Raw genomic sequence first — 26,936 nt, forward strand, 5'->3', positions numbered from 1 at the left:
TGGCAACTGGGTTGGCTGGAGGAAGAAGGGGGTGTGGTTACCTTCATGTAACGTACCAGCTGGTGATTGGTTAGACCAGTGTGCAGAGGGGTGTGACAAGGCCCTGTCACTCCGGACCTGCACATGCTTGTGCTGGGCCAGGGCCACGTCCAGCCTCTTCTGGTGCTCCAGTCTGTGTTTTGCCCTCATGTGAGGTCTTCTGCTGTGGTAGGGGCTTGTGGGACTAGCCACAGCTTGGCCAGGAGCACCATTCTCCTCTGGCCCTCCTGGGCAAAGCCACAGCCCTCCTTCTTGTTTTGAACTTGACTTCATTCTTGACTCTCATTTTGTAGAATAACAGGACATCTGATATAGTCAGTATGGGTAAACACACACATAGAGTCATTCCTTGATTTAAACGCTGCCATTTCCATGCCTTCCTTGCCCTTTTCGCCTTCCCTGTTTGGTAGGGAGCTGGCTTGGACACAGTAAGTCCTCAGAGGCGTCTGTGTGTCCCTGACTGGGCACTGGGCACCGCCATCCCTCCGTTCTCTGTTGAACTGTAAGTTGGAGGCCTCTGTCCATCAGTGTCCACAGCTCCCTCTGCCCCTTGGTCATCAGATACCTCTTCCCCCTGGGCCCTCTCAGAGTTCAGGGGGCTCCCCAATGCTCCCTTACCGCTCCAAGAGTGGGAAGGAGCCACACGCCACCCCCCTTCCTCTGCCATCTGACCCTGGGGCCTCAAAGCCCACTGTCCCTCTGGCCATAACTGAACAGTGAGTCCTGTTTCTCTCACCTGGCATGGAAGCTTCTTTCTCCTTCACCTGCACCCTCGCCCCTCGGGCCTCCGGCATCCTCAGGGTCTCTGTGCGTTCCTCTGTCCGGGTGCAACAGCTGTCCTTGCCTGGGCAAGCGATCGCTGGCCGCGTCACCAGTGGCGTGAACTCTGCGTCACATCATCTAGGCTCGGAATCTTGGGGAGACCTAAGGGGGAAAGAGACTCTTCACATCCTAAAAACATCATCGTGCCCAGCAGGAGCCTTGACTCTCAAGACCGAGACACTGTGAACACAGGTGCGCTTAGCTCAACCTCTCTGCCCCTACCAAAGCAGAGATTGAGAAAGACAAACCCTGGATGTTAGGTCGGCGTGTCACCTGGTGCTCAGAACCGTGTGCCGTGTGGTTCCATACTCCGTGGTGGTGGGTCACCCAGGAACACTTCCATTCACATCTCACCACGCCAGGCGGTCCTGGCACCAGCCTGGGCAGTGCCAGGAGCAGGGATTATGGTGAGCTCCAGTTTAATAGGAGCAGCACAAGGAGATGACTAGTCCTGGGTCTCGTGGTTGGCAGGGCTGCCGCGTGCAAGACCTGGGGCTCAGACAGGACTGACACCTTCCCTCTGTGCCCTCTGCCCTGCTGCTCACGGGCAGCCCCCTCTGGCCAGAGGCGACGGGGTGTTGCTCCAAGGAACTTTATCATCCTGGCAGGAGAAGGTGGAAGAACAGGTAGCCTGGACCTCAGCTCCATCCTGGTGCAGCCTGAGCTGTGAGCCACCCGTTTGCTATTTCCTTGGATGGCGAAGCCACTCTGAGGGCCCCCAGAAGGTGACAGGGAGGCTGTGGGGATGGAGCCAGCACAGTGAACCTGGTGACTTGGGGCCCCGTGCTGCTGGTGGCTGCGCCTGGCCAGAGCCTGGACTGAGGCAGAAGCAGTCTTCCCCTCCTCAAGGTCCATGTCCGTGCGCCGGGCCAACCTTCCTCCAGCCCGACCACCGTAGCTACCTCCTATGCTGCCTGTGCCTCAGATGGGATGTGCCCGAGCCAGACCCAGTCCCCAGCTTCCCACTGACGTATCTGGAATCTCAGATCAAGAGTTGTAAACCATGACCCGCACCCAGAGCGCTCTCAGCACCAACAGTCCCCGGTAGTAGCAAACAGCCGGGGTCGTGGCAATGTTGAGAAGCCACAGCTCTGGTAAAGTCTATTGATTTCTCGACGCACCTTCCTCTTTCAACACCCATAGAGTACAGCTGTGCGTGTGGGCAAGAGTTAGCTTAGGTGTTGTTGTCACAGTCCTTCTGTGTTCTGTGAGCAAGCAGATGCCAGCCGGGAAATGTTAGAATCACACAACAGCAGCAAAAACCCATTGCAGACGCACCGCTCAATGGCTCGTTTCCTGCTTTCAAAAAAAGAAAAGCGGGAGAGGTGGTTATGCAACAGCCTGGATGACTCTTTAGGTTTAAGGGCATGAACTTTTTAAAAAGTTCAGCCTGAATCCCCTCCACATCCTTTGGGTCATTTTCACGTGTCACTGTTGGATCCTGTGTGATTACCTTGGCGTCCTGTTTGTTTCTGCGAGAGCAGGAGCTGACTTTGTGACAGTGAGGAGGAAGCTGGACCAGAATCCAGAGGCTGCCCAGAAGAATGCCACAAGGCCAGCAGGGCTCCGGGAGGCCAGGGAAGGGAGACTGTAAGCTTGCAGGGGCAGGCCGGCCTACCTATAGAGGCAGAATCCGGAGCAGCCCTTGAGGGTGCCAGTAGAGCATCCTGGAGGTGTGTGGTGTCGGGAGGCAGTGGAGAGGGTGTGAGAGGCGGGCAGGCACCCAGGCCCAGCCTCTGGAGCCCGACTGGGGACTCTGTTTGATCTCAGTAATGCAGTCAAAGCGCTGAGAACACATGACTTCATCAGCCAAAGATTTTGGATCGAGTTCCGTAGGCCACGGTGAGCTATGGGCCCCGTTTGGCATAACGTGCGTTGTCTTTTAGCAAGACTAGCCCTGCGTAGCCATGAGGGCTCACCCCTGGGGAGAGGGGCAGCACAGGCGCGTGGAGCACAGCTGTTCAGCTGGGCCGTCTGTCAGCTCAGCCATGACCAAGGTTCCGACGCCGTCTCTGAGCCCCCGGCTCCCCAAGTGCAAAAAGGGAAGTGGTAACCCCTTTCTCCCCCGGCGGAGTGAAACCCCAAGCACGGAGCACAAGGCCCGGCAGACTTTTGGCCGATGTCTGTCCCCTTCCCTTCACTGCACCCCGCAGCGCGGTGTCTGCCGGTGCTGTGACTCAGCCCCTGAGCGGAGGTGACATGTATTTGGAGGACATAGCTGCCATTGTGCTGCTGGCTTTGTGAGCCAGTGTTCCAAGTAGACCGGTAAGGAGGGATCAAGGAAAGACACTGGCGTGTGAACCTGTACTGAGCTGCCCCCTGTAGCTGTCCCGAACCTCTGTGAAGGCTGGAGGAAAACAGGGGGGTCGGCGACTTCCTCTATTCACTGCAGCACAGCGACTGTGTCTTTTATCTCTGTTTCTCTTAGCGGGCACAGTCGGAGTCCCTGAGCGACCTGACCTGCACGCCAGAGGAGGAGGAATATGACGAGAAGCCATTGCCCGAAGCCAGCACAGAGGGGAGCCCCGGGGCCGGGCTGCAGGACTGGGTCCTGGACAGAGGCGCTGAGCCCAGGGCACTGGCCACCTTGCTGCATCCCGGAGGGCCCCGGGCCAGACGTGGGCGCCTGCAGCACTCTCCAGCGCTCAGTGCCAGCGTGGAGGAGGGGAGCTCCCCTGGGGATGACCCTGTAAGCCTCCCAGTGACCCCAGAGGTCACGGAGCCTGTGTTAGACCCAGCTCCCTCCTTGGAGTCCCCATCCCTGCCGGAAGACCCCGCACATGCAAGCCCAAGGAGCGGAAATCAGGCAGAGGGGCTGCCAGCGACAGAGCCAGGGCCCCCAGCCACAGCCACAGCGGAGGCAGTGGTGTGTGTGGAGCAGGTGCCGTATGTGGAGCAGGTGCCATGTGCAAAGCAGGTGCCGTGTGCAGAGCAGGTGCCGTGTGCAGAGCAGGTGCCGTGTGCAGATGTGGAAAGCCCAGCAGCCGCCCACTTGGCTGAGGGGGACACAAAACCTCCTGAGACTGTCGCCACCTCCACCCTGGAAACGTCATCTGGGCCGGATGAGCCAGACCCAAGTACGCAGAAGGAAGCGGAGCCAATGCTGAAGGTGCCCGGGCCTGAACAGGCAGGGCAGGAAGCCCCCGTGGCGCCCTCCCCGAGCCCCCCGATGCCCAAGAGCTGCCTAAAGCACAAGGCCTCGGCGGCGAGCGCGGGCCTCAGCGGGCCCCCTGTGCCTGCCTCTGTGGAGTCACCTCCCCAGGAGCCCCGTCTCTGCGTCCCCCACAGAGAGGCCGTCCCCCCGGAGTATCCCAAGACTGAGCAGGCCGAACCGCTACAGGAGGGCCCCGAAAAGGCAGCGCCGGAGCGGAAGCCCGAGAAAGCTGGCGGCGAGTCGCGGAGCGTGAAGAAGTTCTCCGTGTCCTCGTGCAGGGCTCGGCCGCGGCCCGGTGGCTCCCGGCTGCTGGAACATTCTGAGCTCGCCGGCCCCTCCTCCAGCGTGCGCCTGCCCCTGCTGAAGAGCGGCCTGGCCTGGAGGAGCGAGGCGGCTCTGGATGACCTCCAGTCACTTCCTGAGCCCCCGATCAGGAAACTGGACCCTCAGAAGCCAGCGGACTGCCACCCTCAGGATTCAGGGGACAGAGGGGCCAGCCAGGCTGGGCAGGGTGGAAGCGCCCAGGAGGCTGTGCCCACGCCCAGCCCGAGAGAGCCCTGCCCGGCTGCTCAGGAGCCAGCCCCGGGCGAGGACAGAAACCCCTTCCCCGTTAAGCTCCGGTCCACCTCCCTGTCTTTCAAATACAGAGATAGCTCTTTGCAGGAAGCAAAGGGGATAAAGAGATACAGCGCCGAGATGAGGCTAGAAAGAGGAGGACTGACTTTGCTCCCCAAAGATGAGAAAGGCCCCCCGGGGACAGCCCCTGCGCCTCGAGGTGCCAGGTCCCCCAACAACCAAGGCAAGGGGAAGGCCCGGTCCCCGGAGCTGCTGAGCTCCAAGCCGCCCCTGCCCAGGAAGCCGCTCCTGCAGAGCCTCACCCTCCCGCACCCACCCGCGCCTCTGGAAGCCAGCCCTGGAGAACCGGAGAGAGCCCTCCCACCTCCGGACCCCAGGAAAGAGGGCAGGATGGTGGAGAAGAACAGGGCAGCTGGTAAGAGCCTTGCGGGCGGGTGTTGGGGGAGGGGCCGCGCAGGGGCTGGGAAATCTTGGTGGACGGCCACAGGGATGTGGCGATGTGGGCACGCGCCTCCTTGCAGGGGGGTTGGGAGAAAGAGTCGCCATTCCTCTCTGTGCCACCGACGTGAGGCTCAGCCAGTCAGGCAGTAGGCCTGGGGAAATGGATACCAGGGTTTTGTAAGAAGGCTGACGATAACAAGGGAGTGTCAGAGCTGACGGGACTCGGCGCGGGTCTCCCAGGTGCTTCTCCCACTTCGTGTGTCAGGAGCCTCCTCAGCACGGCTGCAAATCCCAGGACGTGTGTACTCGCTCTGATGTGGCTTTGCCTGGGGGCCTACGTGCGACGTAGCTCAAGGCCTGGGCAAAGCTGGCGATACGTGAGCAGCTGACTACCTATCAGTGACAATGACGGTCCTGACTGCCTTCCCCCAGGAGGAATTCCTGGCCGCTTCACAAGCAGGCTCACGTGGGCCTGCCTCCTGTGGAGAGCAGCCCGTCCCAAGTCTTGGTCAAATGTAAGCCCCCTCGGGGTGGAGCCCCAGTGTTCACTTCCTGTTGTAAAAAAGAGATAGTGTAAAGATGGGAATAGCGCATCAGACTCACTGTGAGCAGCTGTCTTAGGATGGGCAGAGACAGAATGCTTGACCCTTGTCTCTCTTTGGCCCTTGTCCCTTCTGGTTTCCAGCGATTCCAATGAGATGAGAAATCTGTTGGGAATGAGCATTTGAAGTGGGACTAAAGAGTCTTTCCTTGCTGGTTTGTTTTATTCACGGACATCAGCATGTCAGGAAACACAACTACGCAATTGAGGAGTGTGCGTGTGTTTGCTGAGGGGCCTAGGGAACTTTCCAAGGCAAAATTATTTTTTTAAAAAAATATTTCTGGCTACTTCAAGTGTTTGCTAGGATTCCAGGAACCCAGTTTAGTAAGCACAGCAGTGTTAGAGAGAGAGAGGAAGTAGAACTTGGTGGCCATTAGGGAACCCTGTACCCCAAAAAGAAATTGCACACACAGGAGGAAAAGTTAACTCCAACAAAGCAATGTACAGACAGGTCCCAAGACATTCTGCCTCCTGCTTGGGAAGTTAGCAAAGTGCAATGGATAAGGTGCTTTGAGTTCCTGCAGTGGCAGCCAAGGATCCAGGCAGTAGCCAAGAGCCCATACGTGTGGTCCTGATCCCTGGGCCCCTTGGCTCTGATGGGATTTTTTTTTTTTTTTTTTTTTTTTTTTTGCTTGTGCCACACATTATGGTACTCGGTGATGGAGCCCTGGGGCAGGTTCAGGGCATAGCTGATGATCCACCCTGTGGATTTCCAGCGAGGTGTTGAAGCTGCTGTTCAAAAAGCCACTAAAATGGCCAGGGGACATGCTGTGTGCAGATGAATCCCTCGCATCAGCACCATCCACCTGCATGACCTAGAATTGAAAATGCATCTCAAGGGCTTACTGGACGAGTGGCACAAAAAATCGGATGCTCAAGTTCATAGTCAAAGCTGGGAAGGAGGCTGCAGGGGGTAGTGCCTGGCCCTTTAGTGACATGGTGCTTCCTCCTTCTAAGCCTAAGGAGGCTTCCTTCCCTATGAAGTGCTGGCGTGGTCTGCAGGGACCATGTGTGTTTTGCTCTGTAGTGGATTGCGTGCAATGCAGTATTTATTTGTGAGATAGCTTTGCTTATATAAATTTGTCCTGGCCAGTGGTGACTATTAACTTTCTCTAAGTCACAGAAAGAACAGAGCCGGTAAATTCTAAAGTGGAAGAATCTAGGCTACTTTACCAGCAGGGGTAATGATGTGGGTTTTGCTTCAGAGAGAGGGCGGGAATGAGCCAGATTCTCTTGGGGAGCTGCCCTCTCAGGGCAGGTGTATTTGAGGGACAGGTAACAGGACAGACTGTGGCTGCTGCCTAGAGCCACCCTGGACCCCTGCCTCATGCCGACCCGAGCAGAATCTCAGGATCTGTGCTGTGGGAGCCCACGCTTGCCCCTGACGCTGGATCTCTTGTGGTTTAATTCATTATTATTACTGCTACTGTCTGTACCGCTCCCAAGTTAGAGCAGCTAGAGGCAGTTTCATTCATATAGAGCATACAGATAATAAAAGTTTTAATAACAGTACTATTCCATTTTCCAGGAAGACCTAATCATTGCTGCTTATTATCTTGTGGTGGCAGGAACTTTGCCCAGAGCTCCCAGATGGGCTGCCCCCCCCCCACAGTCCTCCTTCCAGGACTTGCAGCATAAAATCAGATTATTAAAGTGTCCAGGCTTGCGCCGCGGCTCACTAGGCTAATCCTCCGCCTTGCGGCGCCGGCACACCGGGTTCTAGTTCTGGTCGGGGCGCCGGATTCTGTCCCAGTTGCCCCTCTTCCAGGCCAGCTCTCTGCTGTGGCCCGGGAAGGCAGTGGAGGATGGCCCAAGTGCTTGGGCCCTGCACCCCATGGGAGACCAGGAGGAAGCACCTGGCTCCTGGCTTCAGATCAGCGCGGTGCGCCGGCCTCGGCGGCCATTGGAGGGTGAACCAATGGCAAAGGAAGACCTTTCTCTCTTTCTCTCTCTCTCTCACTGTCCACTCTGCCTGTCAAAAATAAAAAAAAAATAAATAAAATAAAGTGTCCCGGATGGATGCACAGTTCTGCTGTGGGGACGCGAGTACCTTCGTCCCAGCACTCAGGCCTCCTGCTCCCCTCTTCCACACCTGTGTTCCCTTCTTTGTAGGGATGGACAAGCCCTTCAGCAGGGAGGGCAGCAGGAAGCATGCAGCGTTTGCTGTCATAAACACAGGAACACAGCTTCCCAGGGCCAGCTAACAGGGTTGACAGGGCTACTGCAAGCCCAGTGGGGCATCTGGGCCCAGAGGGGTCCTGTGTGCAGATCTGGGCTGTGATTTGCTCATGTGCCTTGGGAGAGAAAAGACACAGGATCATCTGCCGTATTCATTTGTGCAGGAAACCATAGGTCATGTCTGCATTGGGCTGACCCATCCCAGAGTCTAAATTACAGACTAGGAAGCGGCTTTCTGCACATGGGATTAGAATGAGAACAGAGAAGTTTGGGAGTCTTGCATGGAAAAATGATCAAGTACAGAAAGTGCATAGAAAAAAAAAAAAACTCATGGCTCCTATGCCCACTCCCCCAGATGTCACCAGCTGACCTTTCGTTCCAGTCTGTCTTCTTACCGTGCTGGGGGCATAGGCCTGTGAGATTCGTCTCTCCCATGGTTGCTGTCACATATTGTTGTTGGGAGGGTAGACCAACAAAATGCCATTCTCACCCACTGGTTCACTCCCCAAATGGCCACAGTGGTTGGAGCTGGGCCAATCCAAAGCTGGGAGCCAGGAGCCTAAGCATTTGAGCCATCTTCCACTGCTTTCCCAGGGCATTAGCAGGGAGCTGAATCAGAGGAGGAGCAGCCAGGAGCAGGCAGAGGCTTAGCCTACCACTACCCCACAGCGCCAGCCCCCATACATTAAGTCTTTCACCAACTGTTTATTGTCCTCCTGCTATATGCAAGTGCAGTTCTGGCCCCAGAAGATAGTGGAAGTTAGGGGCCTCACCCTCAGGAGCTCCTTGTAGGGAAGGGACGGCGGGGTGCCTTGAGACAGGCAAAGATGCCCATCCTGTACTTGGATGTCAGAGAGCTCTTCTGGAGGAAGGTAACTCGAAATTGTCACCTTTCTGTAATGGCATAGTTATTTCGGCTAGATGTAAGTTTATTGGGTAATACAAGTTGCGGATTTTAGTTTGGTTTTGCATCATGCTAAAAATGCATTTGTACCTTTTGAATTTCTTATTTCATTGTGGTAAGAACACTTAGAGTATCATACAATGTTGTTGACTATATGAGTGTTGTACAGCAAATCTCTAGAACTTACGGAGCAGAAATTTTATACACATTTGATAAGTAACTCTTATTTCCTCCACACCCTACCCCCAGCACCTAACATTCCACTCTTTGATTCTATAATGTCACTATTTTAGATTCCATATGTGAGTGGGAACATACGGTATCTGTCCTTTTGTCACTGTCCTGTTTCACTTCGTAGCCTACTCCAGGTGAATGCCCGTAGAGCTCCCCCAGAAGTAGCCCCTGTGGGTCAGGGGCCCTCATCAGCACAGGCAGCAGGGCCAGGTGTGGAGGGGTAGTCCTGCAGGCTCCTCTCTGCCAACACTGCCCCACAGTGGTTCCAGTCACAGGAGTGCCAGGGGGTGACCATGGCGTTCTAGCCATGGAAATCACAGAAAGGAGATGCCCAAGTCAGGGTTCCTTTAAGTTTGTGTACATCCATGAGACTGACTAGCAAAATAGTCAAAACATGTAGGATACAAACCAAAATGATCCAATACATGAAGAATCAGGAAAACCTAAACATTCTCGGGGGGGGGGGGGACTATACCAACCCTGAGATGATCCAGGGTTTGAAATTCTTAGGCAAAATTTTTAAAGCAACACATCCCAAAAATGAGCACCATTGAATGAAAAGATAGAAATTCTCTGCAAAGAAATAGAAATTTATTTTTTTTATTTTTTTTATTTTTTGACAGGCAGAGTGGACAGTGAGAGAGAGAGACAGAGGGAAAGGTCTTCCTTTTGCCGTTGGTTCACCCTCCAATGGCCGCCGCGGCCAGCGCGCTGCGGCCGGCGCACCGCGCTGATCCGATGGCAGGAGCCAGGAGCCAGGTGCTTTTCCTGGTCTCCCATGGGGTGCAGGGCCCAAGCACCTGGGCCATCCTCCACTGCACTCCCTGGCCACAGCAGAGGGCTGGCCTGGAAGAGGGGCAACCGGGACAGAATCCGGCGCCCCGACCGGGACTAGAACCCGGTGTGCCGGCGCCGCTAGGCGGAGGATTAGCCTAGTGAGCCGCGGTGCCGGCCAGAAATAGAAATTTTTTAAAAATAGATATTTTACAACTGGAAAAGCTGGAGTGATCATATTACTATCACATGAAGAAGACTTCAGAAAAATAATTACTAGAAATAAAATGGTACACAACACAATAATTTTAGTACTGTTGGTAAATTGATAATGGCCTATTTGCCAAGTACATATCACTGTTAAACATGAATGCTACTAACAACATAGCTTCAAAATACATAAAACCAGAACTGAAAGGAGAAATAGACAAATCTGTAGGCTTTAGCATTCCTCTTTCTGTAGTCAGAAAAGTAGCAGTCCAGAGGCTATGTAAGCCCTGAACAACAGGTCAACAAACATGACCTAGCTGGTATTTATAGAATACTTCACCAACCATAGCAGAATACATGTTCAAGTGCACATGGAACATTTGCAAAGATATATATTGTGTCACTAAACATATTTTGGATCACTAAACAGCCCTTGTTAAAGAGTTGAAATTATCCAGAGTTGGTTTTCTGCTCATAACAGACAAGAACTCAATAACATATCTGGGGGTGGGTGTTTAGCCAAGTGTTTAAGGCACCAGTTGAGATGCCCATCCCATATTGGAATATCTGGACTTGATTTCTGGCCTCCAGCTCCTGACCCCAGCTTCCTGCTAACGTGTCCTCTGGGAGGCAGTGGTGACAGTTCAAGTAATTGGCTTCCTTCCACCCATGTGGGAGACCTGGGAGAACTGCTTTTAGTCAAGCTTCTCCACGAACTGCGTGCCCTGAGGCTTGCCAGGGTCTCCAGTGTGAGAAGTGGGTGTCGGGCTGGGCCACTGTGGGATCAGGCCAGCCTTGGGCACTGGGCAGCTGTGCCTGAAGTCAGAGAAACGGCCTGGCAGAGCTTCTGAGCACCCGCAGGCTGCACGGCGGGCAGTGACCTCCCCTACCACATCCCAGGCCCGGTGTGATTCTGCTCTGGCTTTTCTTTATGAGTGCCATCTCCCAGATTTTACCCACAAGCAGCAGAGCTAGGGCAGCGAGCAGAGTAGGATTCAGACTCCCACAGACTCTACTGTGCAGACCTGGGCAAACTTCTGTCCAATGACATGTGCTGACCACTCCCGCATGGTGGACCCACTGCTGCCTTATCAGGCCTGTGTCAATGCTGCCATTGGGAAACCTGGCTCCACTGGCCTTTTCACCCAGACCGGGTTAGTTATAAACCATGACGCGCTGCTGATAGTCGCTGGGGTTCCCTGAGCACGCACTGTGTGGATGAGTGAGCATTAGACGTGTCACAGTGACTGTCCACAGCACCAGGGGAGAGGACGCCTCTCAGTCCTCACTGGCTCTCACCTCCGATGATGGAAACACCTGCCGGGGGCATGGAGAGGGTCCGTGGCTTGTGTTGCTGCCATGGGGGATTTGAAGATTGCGAGAGAGGAGAACTGGGGTCAGGGGAAAGTGGATTTCTGAGTACAGCTGATGTGAAAACCACAGAAAGCCTGAGCCGGTGGAGCAGGACTGGTGAGGAGCCTCTGGCAGCAGGGAGAGGTGGAGAGGTGGACGGGCGCCGGTGGCCTCGTGCTGCGGACCGGAAGGAGGCTGCAGACACAGGTGTTGGGCTTCTGAGAGCGCCTCGCCATCTGGCCTGACAGCTGTTGGTGGAGTAGTCTCTGCCCCTGCAGATGTGGGGGGTCTTATTTTGGAGAGAAAGTGGAGGCAGCTGGAAACCTTTGGGAGGGGGAGAGGGAAGAGAGCGACTGGCTGGGTGAAGGGGAGGCAGCCATTGGGAAAGGCAAGGAGCCTTGTGTGTGGCTGAGGCCGAGGGGGCGCGAGGAGGGTGGCAGAGGCTTCCCTTGGCCCCTTGCCGCATGGCAGTGTGGGAACAGCTCCGTGGTGCATGCTTGCCGCTTGTCTCTGGGTGCACTTGGAGCTGACTCTCCTTCCTAGTACTCTCAAGCATCCAGAGAATTGTTTTGTTGTTTCTTTGTTTTAATTAGATTTTTCTTTCTTTTTTGCTTACTCATTTGGGAGGCAGAGAGAGAAAGAAAGCAAGAGATAAAGAACACGCTGGTCCCATCTGCTGCTTCATTTCCCAAATAGCTGCAATGCCAGAACTGGGCTGGGCTGAAAGCAGGAGCCAGCAACCCTGATCCAAGTCTCCCCTGTAGGTGGCAGGGACTCAGCTACTTGAGCCATCGCGGCTGCCTCCCAGGGCCTGCGCTGGTAGGAAGCTGGAATCAGGAGCCAGAACTGGGTATGGAACCCAAATGCACCCATGTGGAATGTGGGCGTCTTAATCACTAGGCTACATAAATACCTGCCCGTTTTAACCTTTTATTGAGGAATGCTATACATGCAGAGAGGTGCATAGATCACATGCATGAAGCTCAGGGAATTCCTCCAGACTGGACACACCTTAAGAAAACTGCATGAGAGACTTGCACCCCAGAGACCCCTCCCTGCCTGCTTCCTGCAGACTTGGGGACTCCTTCCTGGGCTGTGGACCTTGCGTGGGCTGTAGAAGGCTCCTGTGGCCTCCAAGGCTCCTGCAGGAGAGCCTGTGTGCAAATACTGGAGTGTCTGTAGACTCAGAACCATCACAGGCACTCACAGGAGCAGTGCTCTCTCAATGCCCGAGACATTCAGGCCCTGAAAACTGCCGCCAGCACTGGCTTAGCAAGGACCGAACTAGCGCGCCCAAGAAGTACAAGGTTGGGTTCCCGTGAGGCTCTGGTCCCAAGATCAGCCTGTCACTCCACAACCTTGATTGATGCGTGTTTCTCTCCAAAGCCACCTCACTTAATAGGTTTCGTAAATTCATTAACATCAGACTCACGGCCAACAGCACTGCCACTCGTGCCTGATTGAAATTCGTCTAACACCTGTCTTCTCTGTTGGGCACATACCTCGCAGATGTCTTACACATAGGAACACTAGACAGCAGTCCGGTGCTAATGCTTGGGGGACGTTTTAAACAGCACAGTCACCAAGCAGAGGCCCCAGAGCAAGGCACTCCAGTGGTCTGCAAGAAAGGAGACGTCTGTGTATACCGTGGACAAGCTGCAGGTTGTCTGTGTATACCGTGGACAAGCTGCAGGTTGTCTGTGTATACAGTGGACAAGCTGCAGGTTCTACTTCAGCTGGGAACATGCACACTGGACAGCCGTCTACCTGTCACCCCGTGCATGTCTGCAGATGACCTTGAAAGCAGCATGAGTGTTGATGGAGGAGTGGTTCCAAATATACTTCAGCAAGTAGGCAAATTCCCAGATACGGAATTGTCGAATGAGGATGGACCGTGTGTGTTGAAAGAGTGGTGATAAGTTTAACTTGGCGGTAGAGCCAGGACACAGCCCCATCTCCTATTGTTTTACAAACCGGAGCTCCGGGTGGGGGTTTAGCCTTGCAGCGAAGATGCTGGGTAAGACACCCTGCACCCCACATCGGAGTAGCTAGGTTCAGTTCCCAGCTGCAGCTCCTGACTCCAGCTTCCTGCTCACTCAGACCCTGGGGTGCAGCAAGTGACGACTCAAATAATTGGGTCTCTGCTACATAACTGGGGGCTCCGGATCCAGTTCCCAGCTCCCATCTCTGTGCCCGGCCCAGCCTCAGCCATTAGAGCACTTGAGGAGCGAACCAATGGATGGGAATGAACCCTCCCTGCTCTCTCTCCTCTCCCTCAGCCCCTCCCCCATCTCTCTCCCTCTCCATCCTCCTCTTCTTCCCACCTGCCCTCCCTCCCTTCTCTCTCTCCCTCTCAAATAATGCTTTTGTTTAAATGAGAGCTTGCTGTGTGAAAAGCCCTTACTCGATGCTCATCACAGCTTTTTAAAAATTTTTTTAAGGTGAGCAAATTTCATGTATTTTATTCATACAGATTTAGGAGCATAGTGATACTTACCAGCCCACCCATGCTCCCACGCTCCCACCCTCCCCCTCCCTTCGGCACAGTTTTGAGCTAACGCCTGGGGCGGTACTCAAGCCCATCTTCCTGCTCCTGCACTGTGTGCGGGAAGAACCCCCCTAGGGCTCTGTGTGTAGCAGCCAGGAGCAGCAGCAGATCCACAGACACTGTGCAACACACGGAGAAGCTCACGTCCTACCTACAGGACGCCTGACCCGAACCCTGCAGCAGGGGTGAGCCCCGTGTGTCCCCAGGAGCCGGGGCCCACCTCTGCCCCAGCAAGTGGCCTGTGCAGAGAGACCACCAAGGGCACCACTACAGCAGAGGCGGGCCCTGTGTCACAGAGCCCTAGCAGGGCTGTCACTCTGTTCCAGCCCTGAGGCACTTTCGGCTGTTCTGGCTTCAGGAAGTTGTGCAAAAATAATGATGTATCCACTTTCTTTTTCTTTTTTTTATTTTTTGACAGGCAGAGTGGACAGTGAGAGAGAGAGACAGAGAGAGAAAGGTCTTCCTTTTGCCGTTGGTTCACCCTCCAATGGCCGCCGCGGCCGGCGCACCGCGCTGATCCAAAGCCAGGAGCCAGGTGCTTCCTCCTGGTCTCCCATGGGGTGCAGGGCCCAAGCACCTGGGCCATCCTCCACTGCACTCCCTGGCCACAGCAGAGAGCTGGCCTGGAAGAGGGGCAACCGGGAAAGAATCCAGCGCCCCGAGCGGGACTAGAACCCGGTGTGCTGGCACCGCAAGGCAGAGGATTAGCCTAGTGAGCCACGGCGCCGGCCAATGTATCCACTTTAAAAAAAAAAATTTATTTTTTTTTTGAGAGACCAAACACCGATCCCCTGATCCACTCCCTGGATGATCTCAATGGACAGGCTTGGGCCAGGGCCAAAGACGGGAGCCAGGAACTCAACCTGAATCTCCCACCCTGGTGGCAGGGCTGCAGCCGCCCGAGTTGTCATCTGCTCCCTCCCAGGGTCTGCACTGGGGGGAGTTGGAATCAGGGCCGTGAGCCGGGAATTGAACCCAGGCGGTGTAATACCAGTGCAGGCGTCCTCACCAGCCACCTGACTGCTGGGTCCGCTGCCCATCCTGGAGCACCCACTGTAGTCAGAAGTCTTAGTGAGCCGATGCAGGACTTTTCTTCCACAGAGAATCTGAGGAATCTTGGAAAAGTTCATGGAAGATGCATAGTGTGAAAAAACTATGCATTTTCCAGGTTTTTTTTTTTTTTGCACCCATATAAACTTGTCTGTTAATTCCATCTTTCTTCACAGTTTTCGGAGCCCCCTCATCTCTCAAGACCTGGGAATGAGCTGTGGGTGTGAATTTTTTTTTTTTTTTTGACAGGCAAAGTTAGTGAGAGAGAGACAGAGAGAAAGGTCTTCCTGGTGAGCTGTGCCAATCCAAAGCCAGGAGCCAGGTGCTTCTCCTGGTCTCCCATGGGGTGCAGGGCCCAAGCACTTGAGCCATCCTCCACTGCCTTCCCGGGGCACAGCAGAGAGCTGGCCTGGAAGAGGGGCAACTGGGACAGAACTGGCGCCCCAACTGGGACTAGAACCCGGTGTGCCGGCGCCGCAGGCGGAGGATTAGCCTAGTGAGCCATGGCGCCGGCTGTGGGTGTGCATTTTTAAGATGACAACATAGCCCAGAAGGAGTGGAAGGAGGTTGCCTGAGTGCTAACACAGCTGCCTTGGGCTAAGGATTTATGGGAAACATACTCTTCCTTCTCTGTACTTTAATCTGCTTTCTCAGTTTGTGCCACACATGTGTGTACTTTGATAAACGAGCAAGGAGTTTTATGAAAGGAAAGAGATTCTTTTTTTTTAAAGCACATTCTTTTTTAACAAAAAAGATTTATTTATTTGAAAGAGTTACACAGAGAGGAGAGGCAGAGAGAGAAAGAGAGAGGACTTCCATCTGCTGGTTCACTCCCCAGTTGGCCACAATGGCTGGAGCTGTGCCGATCTGAAGCCAGGAGCCAGGAGCTTCTTCCGGGTCTCCCACATGGATGCAGGGACCCAAGGACTTGGGCCATCTTCTACTGCTTTCCCAGGCCATAGCAGAGAGCTGGATGGGAAGTGGAGCAGCCGGGTCTCAAACCGGTGCCCATATGGGATGCCGGCACTCCAGGCCAGGGCGTTAACCCACTGCGTCACAGCACCGGCCCCAGGAAAACGATTCTTAAAAATCACTGCTTCAAAGGGGACAGCACGTGGGGCAGGTGTTGGCCGAGCGGCTGAGCATGGCAGTGAAGACACCTGCGGCCCACGTTGGAGCACCTGGGTTTGATACCTGACTCCAGCTTTCTGGGAGGCAGCACTGACTCGCGTAATTGGGTCCTTGCCACCCTGTGGGAGCTCTGGATCGACTTCCCAGATCCCAGCTTCTGCCCTGCCCTGTCCCTGCCGTGGCAGGTGTTTGGAGAACGAAGCAGCAAAAACAAGAGCTCTCTCTCCCTCTCCTGGTCTCTGTCCTTCTCCTTCCTTTCTCTCCCTCTGCTTCTCAAATAAACAAACACACGTGTATTTCTGCACGGCCAGAGTGTAGTAGATTCCTAAGGGCGAGGGATCCTGCCTCACTGCCATGCGCCACCTTGCAGCAAAGCAGCTGCCTGGCTTTCTCAGCCCGGCGAGGAGTGGCAGGGCTTCACACAGGACCATGGCTCATCTCCTTTTGCTCATACAATGAGTTCTGGACAACTCCCAACAACCCCGCTCACAGCTGTGGCCCGCAGGCCACCCTTGGTGTCCCTTAGGCTGGTTGTTAGAGAAGTCTTTCTGAATGCAAGAAACCAGACCTTAAGGCTGAATTTTAATAGACTGCCCGAATGGGAAAAGGAAAGAGCCCTTCGCGTTCAGTAAGTCAGTGACTGACAGCGGGACACACCTGGCCCACAAGGGGGTGGCTGGGCACCGAGGATGTGCGGGATGGTTTGGCCAAGGCCGTCCTGAACCCAGGCAGCTCAGGCAGAATGCCGAGTGTGGGTCCCACCGCTGCGGTTCTCTTCCCGGGGAGAACTGAGGGTTCTGTGTGTCTTCAGAAGAATAGCTGGGGCGTGGCTCTGGGAATGTGGCCAGAGAACTGGGCCGCAGCCTTGAGCAATGTGTCGCAGCATCAGGGCCGGCCAGCTGGGCTCTCAGCAGCACCCAGCACTCGCAGGAGGAGGAGCAGGCACCACTGTGGGGACAGGACCCCTGCATGCGCTGCTGTGATCCAGACCAGGCAGGCCTGGGGTGTTGGTCAGACCCATGCTGGGCATGGTGGGTCCAGCAAAGCCAGGCAGGACGAGGCTCCTGTCCTGCAGGGCTGGCAGGCAGCGTCAGGCTGCAGTTGGCTAGATGATTCGGGCAGTATCCTCAGGGGTCCTGCCTAGAGTCAGGTGCCGCTGGGCCCAGGGGTACAACCCAGCAACACCTGGGAGGGAGTTCCTTGTCACAGCACAGGACAAGGGTTCGTTTTTCAGGGCTGAAGGCTGAGATCCTGGGTAGGCGTGGATCAAAGTCTAAATTGGAGCAGTCAGAAACAGCAGCGGCTGGGACCACAGCAGCGCTCTTGGGCGCATGGTGTGTGCCAAGTGCCTTTCCTGGCCTGTTTCACTGACCCTTCCCAGCCTCCCTGGGCAACACGGACGCAGAACTGTGTCAGGGAGCGCCGCGGCTCACCCGCCACCCACGCTGCCCCAGGAGGCATAGATAAGGCTTGTTTTCTGCTTTTGCGCAAAGTTGACTCTCACACAGGTTCTGGCCTTTTCCCAAGAGCATGTCTCTAGCCTCAGGCCTAACTCCTAACCCTGCTGGCCCAGGGCAGCGCCGTGAGCTCATCTTCTCCCCAGTCCATTGAACCTGAGCTCTGGGGAGTGAACAGGATCTCCTGGAAGTTGGGCCTTCCCCCACTGACTTCTAAGAAATCCTTGTGTGTGTTCCCGAGAGAGAAGGGATCGGGAGAGAGAGCAAATCTGCCGCCTGCTCCTTGGAAGCAGTCTTGTGCTTCAGTAATCAAAAGGCGTGGGCTCTGATCAAAAGTTGTCTTCCTGCGACAGGAAGCTGGGGTGAGAGCTGGACAGCCCAGTGTCCCGCCCCTGCCACGTTCGCTTCGGGAAGCGCCACTGTGGTTCAGGCACCGGCACTGCAGGCCAGCTCCCCGCCGGCCCTTCCCCGGGGGGCTGTGACTAGGAAGCCTGGCCCAGCCGGCCTGGCAGCAGGGGCATCCCACAGAAAGACACGTGGCACCGCTGATCTCTGATTCAGGAGAAACGCTCCCGGGCTGTTGGCCGCAGACCCGGGCACGGTTGGCATGAAGCCTGCTGTCATTTGGGGAGCAGAAATGGAGATGCGGAGCCCTGCAGCCAAATCCCCCGGGAGATCCAGGCTCTCTGCGTATTGAGTCAGGGAGAGGTAAACAAAGGAGTGCTTTCAACTGAGTTGGTTTGCGCTGACGCCGCATCCACATTATCCTGGGATTAATGGCTTTTTGAAAGTGTGCAATCTCAGAAGCCGTGTTACAGCGCAGCCTTAACCCTGAGTGGGTGTCTGTGCTTTGGACCCGTCGGGCAGTGTGATCTCTGGCCCCGAAGTCTGCCTTATCTGGAACATTGCCCCCATCTTAGCTCCCTGCCCTTGCTCTCCCCAGGTGGAGTTGGCACGGATCCCAGGGTCCCTGGCCTCCGTGTGGGTGCCAAGTGCATGGAGGGGGCCGGGGATACATCAGAGAGCTCCCCTCATCCTTCTTCCACACCTGGAGAAACTGCAGCTTCTCTGAGGCCTGACTTTTTGGAAAGGATTTTGCAGCCCCCAAGCTCTTTTCTCACCTTCCTGTGGGGCTCAGGACCCCCGACCCACAGCCGGGAGCCCCAATGGTTTTCCTTCCTCCCTCCTGCTGTCTGCACCTGCAACACCCACACTCCTGTTCCCCTCCCGCTGCGAGGCTGGCCCTGGACAGTCCCTATGATAGAGGCTGGCGGGTACCAGGGTCCCTGGAGCCCATATCCGGTCCCAACAAGGAGCAGATGGGAAAGGAGAGAACACAGAGAACAAGAAAGTACCAGCTTCAAAAAGGAGAGAAACGCGTGCTGACAGATCTTGGCCGCACGCCTGGCCCAGCGCGTGGTGGCACAGCCTGGCCCAGCGTGGGACTCACTCCATTCTGCGGGTCTGCACATGGCCACAGGCACACAAGAACACACGGCACAGCCAGAAATGTTGCTACCCCCAAGCCAGGCAATGCGGCAAGTGGCTCTGCACTCGGGCTGGAGTTCCGCCAGCACTCTCTCACTGCGAAGACGGACAGATGACCCCTGGACAAGCTCAGCCTGGTTGTGTGGTGTGTGAGACTGCAGTACTCCTGAGAAAACCAAGAGGAAGATTCTGGTGCACCTCGGGGCCCCCCACCCCCACCCCCACTCCCACCCCCACTCCCGAGATGTTGGCCCTAGGCATGGTCCTTGGGTGTTCCTGGGGGCCCTTGGCTTCACTCTGGGGTCCTCTGTTCCCCCACACTTCTCTGCTGACTCCTCACATCTCTCTTCGGGCTTACATGGAGTGATCTCAGCATTTGAGTTTGCTAGAAGCCTGGCCTGGACCCTCATGGTGCGGGGTGACAGGAGTGTCAGGTGCCACGTACAAGGTGCCGGAAGCCTGTGTACGCCAGGCACATGGGCTGCCTTGGCATTTAACAGCCGCCGTTCTGTGTCTGATTTTAAACCCAGGATGGAAATTCTCTCTCTTCCCGTACACTTCATCTTGACAGAATCGCTCCCAGTATGTTGCAGACCGAGGAAAGCAGTTTCACCCCAGAGTGAGTGAAATCCCTGGCTCCGGCACACAAATGCAGAGCAGCGAAGGGGAACTGAGAGAGAGAGCGGACGATAGCCCAGTCCCTGGGTGAGAGGGAAAGATGGAGGGATAGCAGAGAGGAACCTTGCAAGAAAAAAATGTAAAGCCCCAGAAAGACTACGGGGATTCCGCAGAAGTCTTGCTGAGAATGAAGGGTGAGAAATGGACTTTATACAAGACCGCATTCGCCTAGCGCCTTCCACGTGCAAGGCAGTTACAGGGCTCTGTGGACAAGGGATAAACAGGTCATGGTGTCGCACATGAACCCGTGTTGCCAAGTACCTGGCCCATGCTGCGTGTTTATTACACAAATAAGTTGTAATGACCAAGGCCGGAATCAGCGGGGTGCGTGATCAGCTAGCAAACATGTGTACCCCGGTACTCAGTGTGGTGGGACGAGGGTCTCGAGAGGGTTCTGGAAGAATTGGCACAGGGAGAGCGGGTCTGGTCAGGGTGACCAGCACGGGCTTCCCGGAGGAGGTGGCGTCCCAGTGGGCCCTGGTGGAGCAGCAGGGATGGTTCAGTAGCCGGATGTCTTAGCTCTGGCCACCCCTCCTGAACCATGCCTGCAGCCTCGCTCGCAGCTTCCCAGTCACATTTCTCTCCACCAGGCCCTGGTTATGGACAGGAAAAAGGGGAGGGGGAGCGGGGCAGGGAAGACCCTTCTGCCCTCCGCCCCTCCAGGCCGGCCTGCACTTGGCTGCTCTTTCCACCCACCCCCAGGCCCGCAGGATTGGTGCTCCAGCTCCAGCTCCCAAGCCCAGATGGCACCCCTGCCTCTGCCCGCCAGGCTTTGGCCAGGGCTCTGCCTGGTGTGGTTAAGGGTGTTTGCATCTCATCTTCCCCACCAGACTTGGAGCTTTTTGAAGGACCCGTTTATTTTCTGCTTCAAAAGTTAGCAGAGCCCTTGACCACAGCAAACACAGAGGAAGAAAGGGGAGAGGGAGGAGGGGAGGAGAAAGGAGGGCTGGATGGCGCTTTAGGAAGTAATGGAGAGAGAGAGGGCACATCGGGGAGGCTGAGATGAAGGCTGAGGATGAGGAACAAGGGGGAATTCCCAGGTCCGGGAGCAGAAGTCAGGAGAAGGCCTCCCGGGCTGCCGGGACGGCTCAAGGGGACAGGCCCAGGAGAGGACACACTCGGCAGAGCCCAGGGCCTGAAGCAGGTTGAGGGTGGGGTGAGCCGTGGGGGGTTACGGGTGTGCGGTGGGGCTGGAACCAGCTGATGAGACACAGGCAGAGGCCGTGTGAGTTAACCACGGAGGAGAGCCGGAAACCACGAGGTTTGGTTTCCTTCGAGCTGTGGGAGACCCAAGCATTTTGCAAAGCTGTAGGGAAGGAGTCAGTGGCCAGGGAGAGAGTGAAGAGGCAGGAAGGGGAGAAGGGATGAGACAAGAGAGGGAGCCAGGCTCCCAGGAGGGATGTGTGTGTGAGGCCTGAGCCCCCGCAGCCCCGGAAGGAGACTGCAGCACTGAAGCGGAGGGCTCCTGGTGTGCTCCCCTCCTTGGTGGTCACAGCCCTGAGAGAAAAGAACCCCAGGGTGATCTGGAGGCAGAAAAGGGTGCAGTAGTAACCATGTGCCCACTAGAGCAAGGCGAGGAGGGCGTTGGGCCCCAGACAGCGGCGACCTTGCCCCGGGCTGGCCCGCCTGCGGCTCCTGGCTGACCCAGGCACACTGTGTGGAAGGGAGACAGGCACAGGGACCAGGTGGGCAGGAGATGAATTTCTCCCTTGTTTCGTCTGGAGGCTGGCGGCACTCAGAGGCAGGCTCCTGGGGACTCGGAGTCTGTACTCCTGATGAACCTATAGGAAGGCACTTACTTAAACCGTGGATAAACCGTGCAGATAAAATGAGCTCACTTCTTTTCTGTTGATAAAGGCAATACATTCACATCATAGAAAAACATGAAAAGGGGGCTGGTGCTGTGGTGCAGTAGGTTAATCCTCCACCTGTGGCACTGGCATCCCATATTGGCGCCGGTTCGAGTCCTGGCTGCTCCACTTCCCATCCAGCTCTCTGCTATGGCCTGGGAAAGCAGTGGAGGATGGCCCAAGTCCTTGGGCCCCTGCACCCACGTGGGAGACCAGGAAGAAGCTCCTGGCTCCTGGCTTCAGATCGGCGCACCTCCAGCTGCTGTGGCCATCTGGGGAGTGAACCAGAGGATGGAAGACTTCTCTGTCTCTCCCTCTCACTGTCTATAACTCTACCTTTCAAATAAATAAATTAAAAAAAATTTTTTTAAATAAAAGAAAAACATGAAAAGATAGAGAATTAGGAAGTGAACAAGGGAGAGTGACTCCAGTTTGGGCGACCCAAAGTTAAGTTTGAGAGGCTGACATTTAGCCCAATACCTAAGATACTTATTAAAATGTTTAAGGTGCAGGCCCTGAGACCGTGTCCTATACTGCAGTGCCTGGGTTCGAGTACTGGCTCCACTCCCGACTCCAACTTGCTATGAATGCACAGCCTGGGAGGCAGCCGTGATGGGTCAGTTGGTGGGTCCCTGCCACCCATGTAGGAGATTCGGATTGAATCAGGCTCCTGCCTCTCATCTGGCCCGGTCCCAGCTGTTGCAGGCACTGATGGGGAAGGAGCCAGCAGTTGAGGGCTCCCTCGCTTGCTCTTCCCACCTCCTTCCTCCCCCTCCCCCACCTTTTCAAATACATAAATTCAGTTTAAAACTTTTCAGAAGATAAGCATGGTTAACATGGAAAGAAAATTCACCAAAATGTTACAATTATAAAGGCACTGTTTTTCTTCTTTCTGGAACATTAAGGAAAACAACTATGGCTAGGGAAGCTCATGTTTACAGTTTTTGAAAGATGCCTACAACGTCCAGGCAAATCGGGAATCCTGTAGTAGGCACTGGTCCAAAATGGCAGGATTCTATTACAGGCGTCTTATGGGGTCACAGACTTATTTTGATCTCTTCCAGGAAGGATGCCCTGGGAGGAGGAGGGCTTTAAAATGCACACTGCGGGTGGGAGGTTAGCCTGGCGCTTGAGATGTCTGAGCCCCACACTGGATGGCCCGAGTGACTCCCAGCTCCAGCTCCTGGCTCCAGCTTCCTGCCACTGCAGACCCTGGGAGGCAGCGGTGGTGGCTGGAGTCGTTGGAAGCCTGCCTCTCAGGGGCAGACCCGGATTGAGTTCCTGGCTCCTGGCTTTGGCTCTGACCCAGCCCCAGCCATTGTAGGCATTTGAGGGAGTGAACCTACAGATGGAAGCTAAACTCTCTCTCTCTGCCATGCAAAAAAAAAAAAAAAAAGATGTAAACGCATGTTGCCTCTCCAAGAGCAGTTAAATGCAGGAAAGTAGTCTGTTCTTCTTTGAAAAGAAGGCAAATTCCCTCAAAGAAAAGTAATCCTCTCACGGCACAGCTCCCAGACCTCCCTCCTCCGCTCCCTGCCGCCCTGAGCCCGAGCAGGACAGCTGCACCTGTGCAGAAGAAGCGGAAGTGAAACTGAGGAGGGGGAGGGCTGCCTCGCCTAACCTTGTACCTTTGCCCACAGAAAAGAGTCTGCCTCCCACAGCAGCCGGTCAGGGAGCTGATGCGCAGCCCGCGCCACCTTGGATCACCATGGCTCGGCAGAAGCGGCGAGGGGCTCCGGACCAGCCCCCCAACCGGGAAGACAAGCCCGGGCTGCAGACCTCCAAGTCGGAAATGGGGAAGCAAGCCAAGGCACCTGAGAGAGCCCAGGTGCCTACAGCAAGTGCTGTGTCTGTGGGTGCAGGAGGGGCCGGTCCAGGGCTGGGGCTGGGAACCCCGTGATGACCAGACGTCTTACTTGGGCACCGCCACTATGGTCATCTGTGGTGATGGCTGACATGTGGGTGAGGGGCAGGGAAGCACAGTCAATCGTTTGTCATATCGTAGCCCCTGTGGTGGAGCAGCCCGCCTGCCTCGCGTGCGTGCTGGGCCGCCGGGAACACAGGAAAACGTGTGAGTCACTTAGGCAGTGGAGCGGGAGCTCCGCTCCCTGCCTCCTAGGCAACGCAGCTCAGCATCTGGAAAAACGGAAGGAGGTTAAAATAACTTGTCCGTTAGACACACGGCAGAGATGTCAACAGCTCCGCGTCGGCCCACCCTGCCGAGCTGAGCGAGCTGGCGGAGCCCTGCTAGTCCTGCCTGGCCGGCCTCCTGCTGGGGCTGCCTGTGCCTCACCTCAGACCGCAGGGCTGCAACCTGGGGCCCCATTTTGTTCCCTGGACTGAAAACAACCTGGACCAAGCCAAAGAGCTGTGCTTAGAAGCCGGCCAGGCCCCCCAGCCTCTGGTTATCCCCGTGTTGGGTCACAGGTGGCTGGACAGCAGGTGTCTTTCTTGTGTCTCAGCAGGAGCCCACAAAGCAAGCCGACTTTGTCCGCAGCAAGTCCTTCCTGATCACTCCTGCTAAGCCCACTCTGGACGCGAGGCAGGGGCCCAAGCTGAACCTCAAGGAGGGGCTGCAAAGAGGAATCTCACTGTCCCATCAGAACTTGGGTACGGCACCTGCAACCATTAGCCAGCTCTTGGAATTGTTCCCTGCGCGTGCGGGTTTGCCCTCCCGAATTCTTGCACAGTGCATTTTGGACACAGCTTTAATGGAGACAGAATTGACATGGCATCAAATTTCACCTTTTTTTTTTTTCCCTCTGATCCATCTGAAAATTTGTTTTGACAGACATTTAACACGTGCACCTACTTTGGAGGTGTGTGGTGTGTTGATGTACGGATGCCGTGTGCACCAGTCACATCAGCCCCTGACCCGTTGGAAGCGTGCAGTTCAGGGAGTGTAGCATTAAAGTGAGCGTGTGTTTCTTCACGCAGCTGCACCATCAGGTCAGCCTGATTTGAGAACTTTTCCTCCCTCCCACTCTGGTGCAACCCGTGCCCACCCAGTCATTCCCCATCCCCGCCCCGGGCTCTAGGCAACCTACACACCACGCCTACTTTCTAGCAGGACAGGTTTGCCTTTATTTATTTATTTATTTTTGATGTTTCTTATAAATGGAATCATAAAACGTGTCCCCTTGTCCGTGGCGTCTTTCACTGAGCATAGTGTTTTGGAAATTCTCCTCGGCTGGCTGCCTGTATCCGTGTTTGGAAAATATGATTTGTTTTTGCTGTAGCCGAAGACATCTGACAGTTTACCATCGTAACCATGTCTCGGTGTCCGGTTGAGTTGTTGTCACCCCCTGTTCTGCAGCCGGCGTCCAGAGCTCTTGCGGTTGTCTTCCAGAAGTTTCTCTCACCTCGCTGCCGTTGCCAGCGCCGAGGGAGCCCCCCCCCCAGTCTTTTCATCATGCAGATGGCACACTGTGCGTCTCAGTCGTCTTTACCTGCTTACGTGTTAATGATGAATTTTGCCTTTGAGAACACAATGGAGACCTTGACATGTTTCAAGAAGTGCAGGAGGCTTAAGTGAAAATCTAAACTCATTTCTCGTGTTTCTGTTTACTTTGTCCCCTTTCCAGCGGCTCAGGCGGCAGCGATGACCGAGAAGGAGTTGCATCAGCTCAAGAGAGCCAGTTACGCCAGTGCGGAGCAGCCATCCTGGATGGAACTTGCCAGAAAGAAATCTCAAGCTTGGAGCGACATGCCCCAAATAATAAAATAGATTGCGCTCTGATAACGAATGTCCACTCCCTCGCCCGGCCACTTCGTTAAAAACTGCCAATAAACCATGGCAAACAAGCGGGGAAACCTAAGATTGATTCTTATCGTCAAGCTGGGGAAGAGGAAGGAACCAGACAGAACAAAGGGGACACACACGTGGCCATCACCCAGGGCCCGAAACAAGAACAACATTGACATCGTCCGGGGGCGAGCGCGTTTCTGTGCCCAAGGCGATGAACGTGAGAGGCTCAGAATCCCCTCTGGAACGGGGCCTCCCACCAGGAAGGAACGGGGATGCGTAAACAGGACGCAGCCCAGGAGCCGGAGAGAAGCCTCCCACCGGAGACTGGCCCGCGGCTCTGGCCACCGTGTCTCGCCCGTGGAGCCTGGCTTCCCCTTTCGTGTTTACTACTAGGCGTGACAGTTAAGGTAAAACAGGGATGCCGTTTCTAAGAGCAGCTATAAAACAATCCGTTTCCCTGAAGACAGCCACGCAAAGGAGAGGCAGGAACATAGCAGGGCTCATCAACTCCCAGACTGTTTCCAGTAATAATTTTTAAACTTTTCCACTAGGTGTCTGTGCCCTTAACCGTTGCACAATGCATTGCCTGTTTAATAAAAAGTTTCAAACTCGCCTCTGTTGGATGAGCACATGTTGTTTCTGCCCCCACTCGGAGGACTCGCTCCTGCGCTGAGTTGAATGCCACGTGTGTAGGGTTTCATGTACTTCTCATTGAAAATCTCAGTGGTTTTGGAGTTTGAGTTTGGTTTTATGTTTTTCGAGAGGCAGAAAAAAAAAGAGCTATCATATATAATGTATTTATTTAAAAGAGAGAGAAGGACAAAGAAAGAGACAGAGAGAGAGAGGGAGACAGAGTATCTTCCATCTGTTGGTTCACTCCCCAAATGGCTGTAATGGCCAGGGCTGGGCCAGGCCAAAACTAGGAGCTTCTTCCAGGGCTCCCACATGGGTGCAGGGGCGCAAGCACTCAGGCCATCTTTTGCTGCTTTCCCAGGCGCATTAGCAGGGAGCTGGATCAGAAGTGGAGGAGCTGGGACACAAACTGGTGCCAATACGGGATGGTGGCACTGCTAAGCTAAGCTGTTGTCCCACAGCACTGGCCACAAGAGCTATCGTCTATTGGCTCACCACCCAAATGCCTACAAAGGTGGGGATTGGGCTGGAGCTGAGAATCAGGAAATTTAATCCAGGTCTCCCACGTGGGTGGCAGGAACCCAGTTGCTTGAGCCATCACCGCTGTGTCCCAGGGTCTGCTGCATTTGTAAGAAGCTGGAGTTGGGGCCGGTACTGTGGCTCACTTGGCTAATCCTCTGTCTGCAGCGCCGGCATCCCATATGGGCGCTGGGTTCTAGTCCCGGTTGCTCCTCTTCCAGTCCAGCTCTCTGCTGTGGCCCAAGTGCTTGGGCCCTGCACCCGCATGGGAGACCAGGAGGAAGCACCTGGCTCCTGGCTTCAAATCAGTGCAGTGCCAGCCATAGCGGCCATTTTGGGGGGTGAACCAACGGAAGGAAGACCTTTCTCTCTGTCTCTCTCTCACTGTCTAACTCTGCCTGTCAAAAAAAAAGAAAAAAAAAAAAGCTGGAGTCAAAGGCACTAGATGGGAATCAAACCCAGTCACCCCAGCGTGGCTGAGTGGCACCTCTAGGCCAAATGCCTGCTCTCTTTCAGATTTTGGGGGGGGGGCAGGGGAATGGGGAAGT

General features: G+C 55.2%; 1 protein-coding gene across 9 annotated transcripts in view; it reads left to right on the forward strand.

Moving 5' to 3' along the window:
* CRACDL (CRACD like) overlaps window positions 1-25,848 on the forward strand; it is a 134,568-nt gene extending 108,720 nt beyond the window's left edge. For 7 of the 9 annotated variants that reach the window (XM_070068743.2, XM_070068741.2, XM_070068738.2 and 4 more), the window contains 4 exons: window positions 3,290-5,006; window positions 23,129-23,316; window positions 23,951-24,098; window positions 25,073-25,848. In XM_070068743.2, the coding sequence (XP_069924844.2) occupies window positions 3,290-5,006; window positions 23,129-23,316; window positions 23,951-24,098; window positions 25,073-25,215 (2,196 nt within the window). In that variant the 3' untranslated portion in view covers window positions 25,216-25,848. The remainder of the gene's footprint in view (window positions 1-3,289; window positions 5,007-23,128; window positions 23,317-23,950; window positions 24,099-25,072) is intronic. The other 2 variants (XM_017339740.4, XM_051842654.3) reach the window with 1 other exon arrangement.
* The last annotated feature ends 1,088 nt before the right edge of the window (window positions 25,849-26,936 follow it).

This window comes from Oryctolagus cuniculus, chromosome 2 (genome assembly GCF_051225735.1).
Source record: "Oryctolagus cuniculus isolate XC-2025 breed Fujian yellow rabbit chromosome 2, ASM5122573v1, whole genome shotgun sequence".
NCBI classification, from domain to species: domain Eukaryota; kingdom Metazoa; phylum Chordata; class Mammalia; order Lagomorpha; family Leporidae; genus Oryctolagus; species Oryctolagus cuniculus.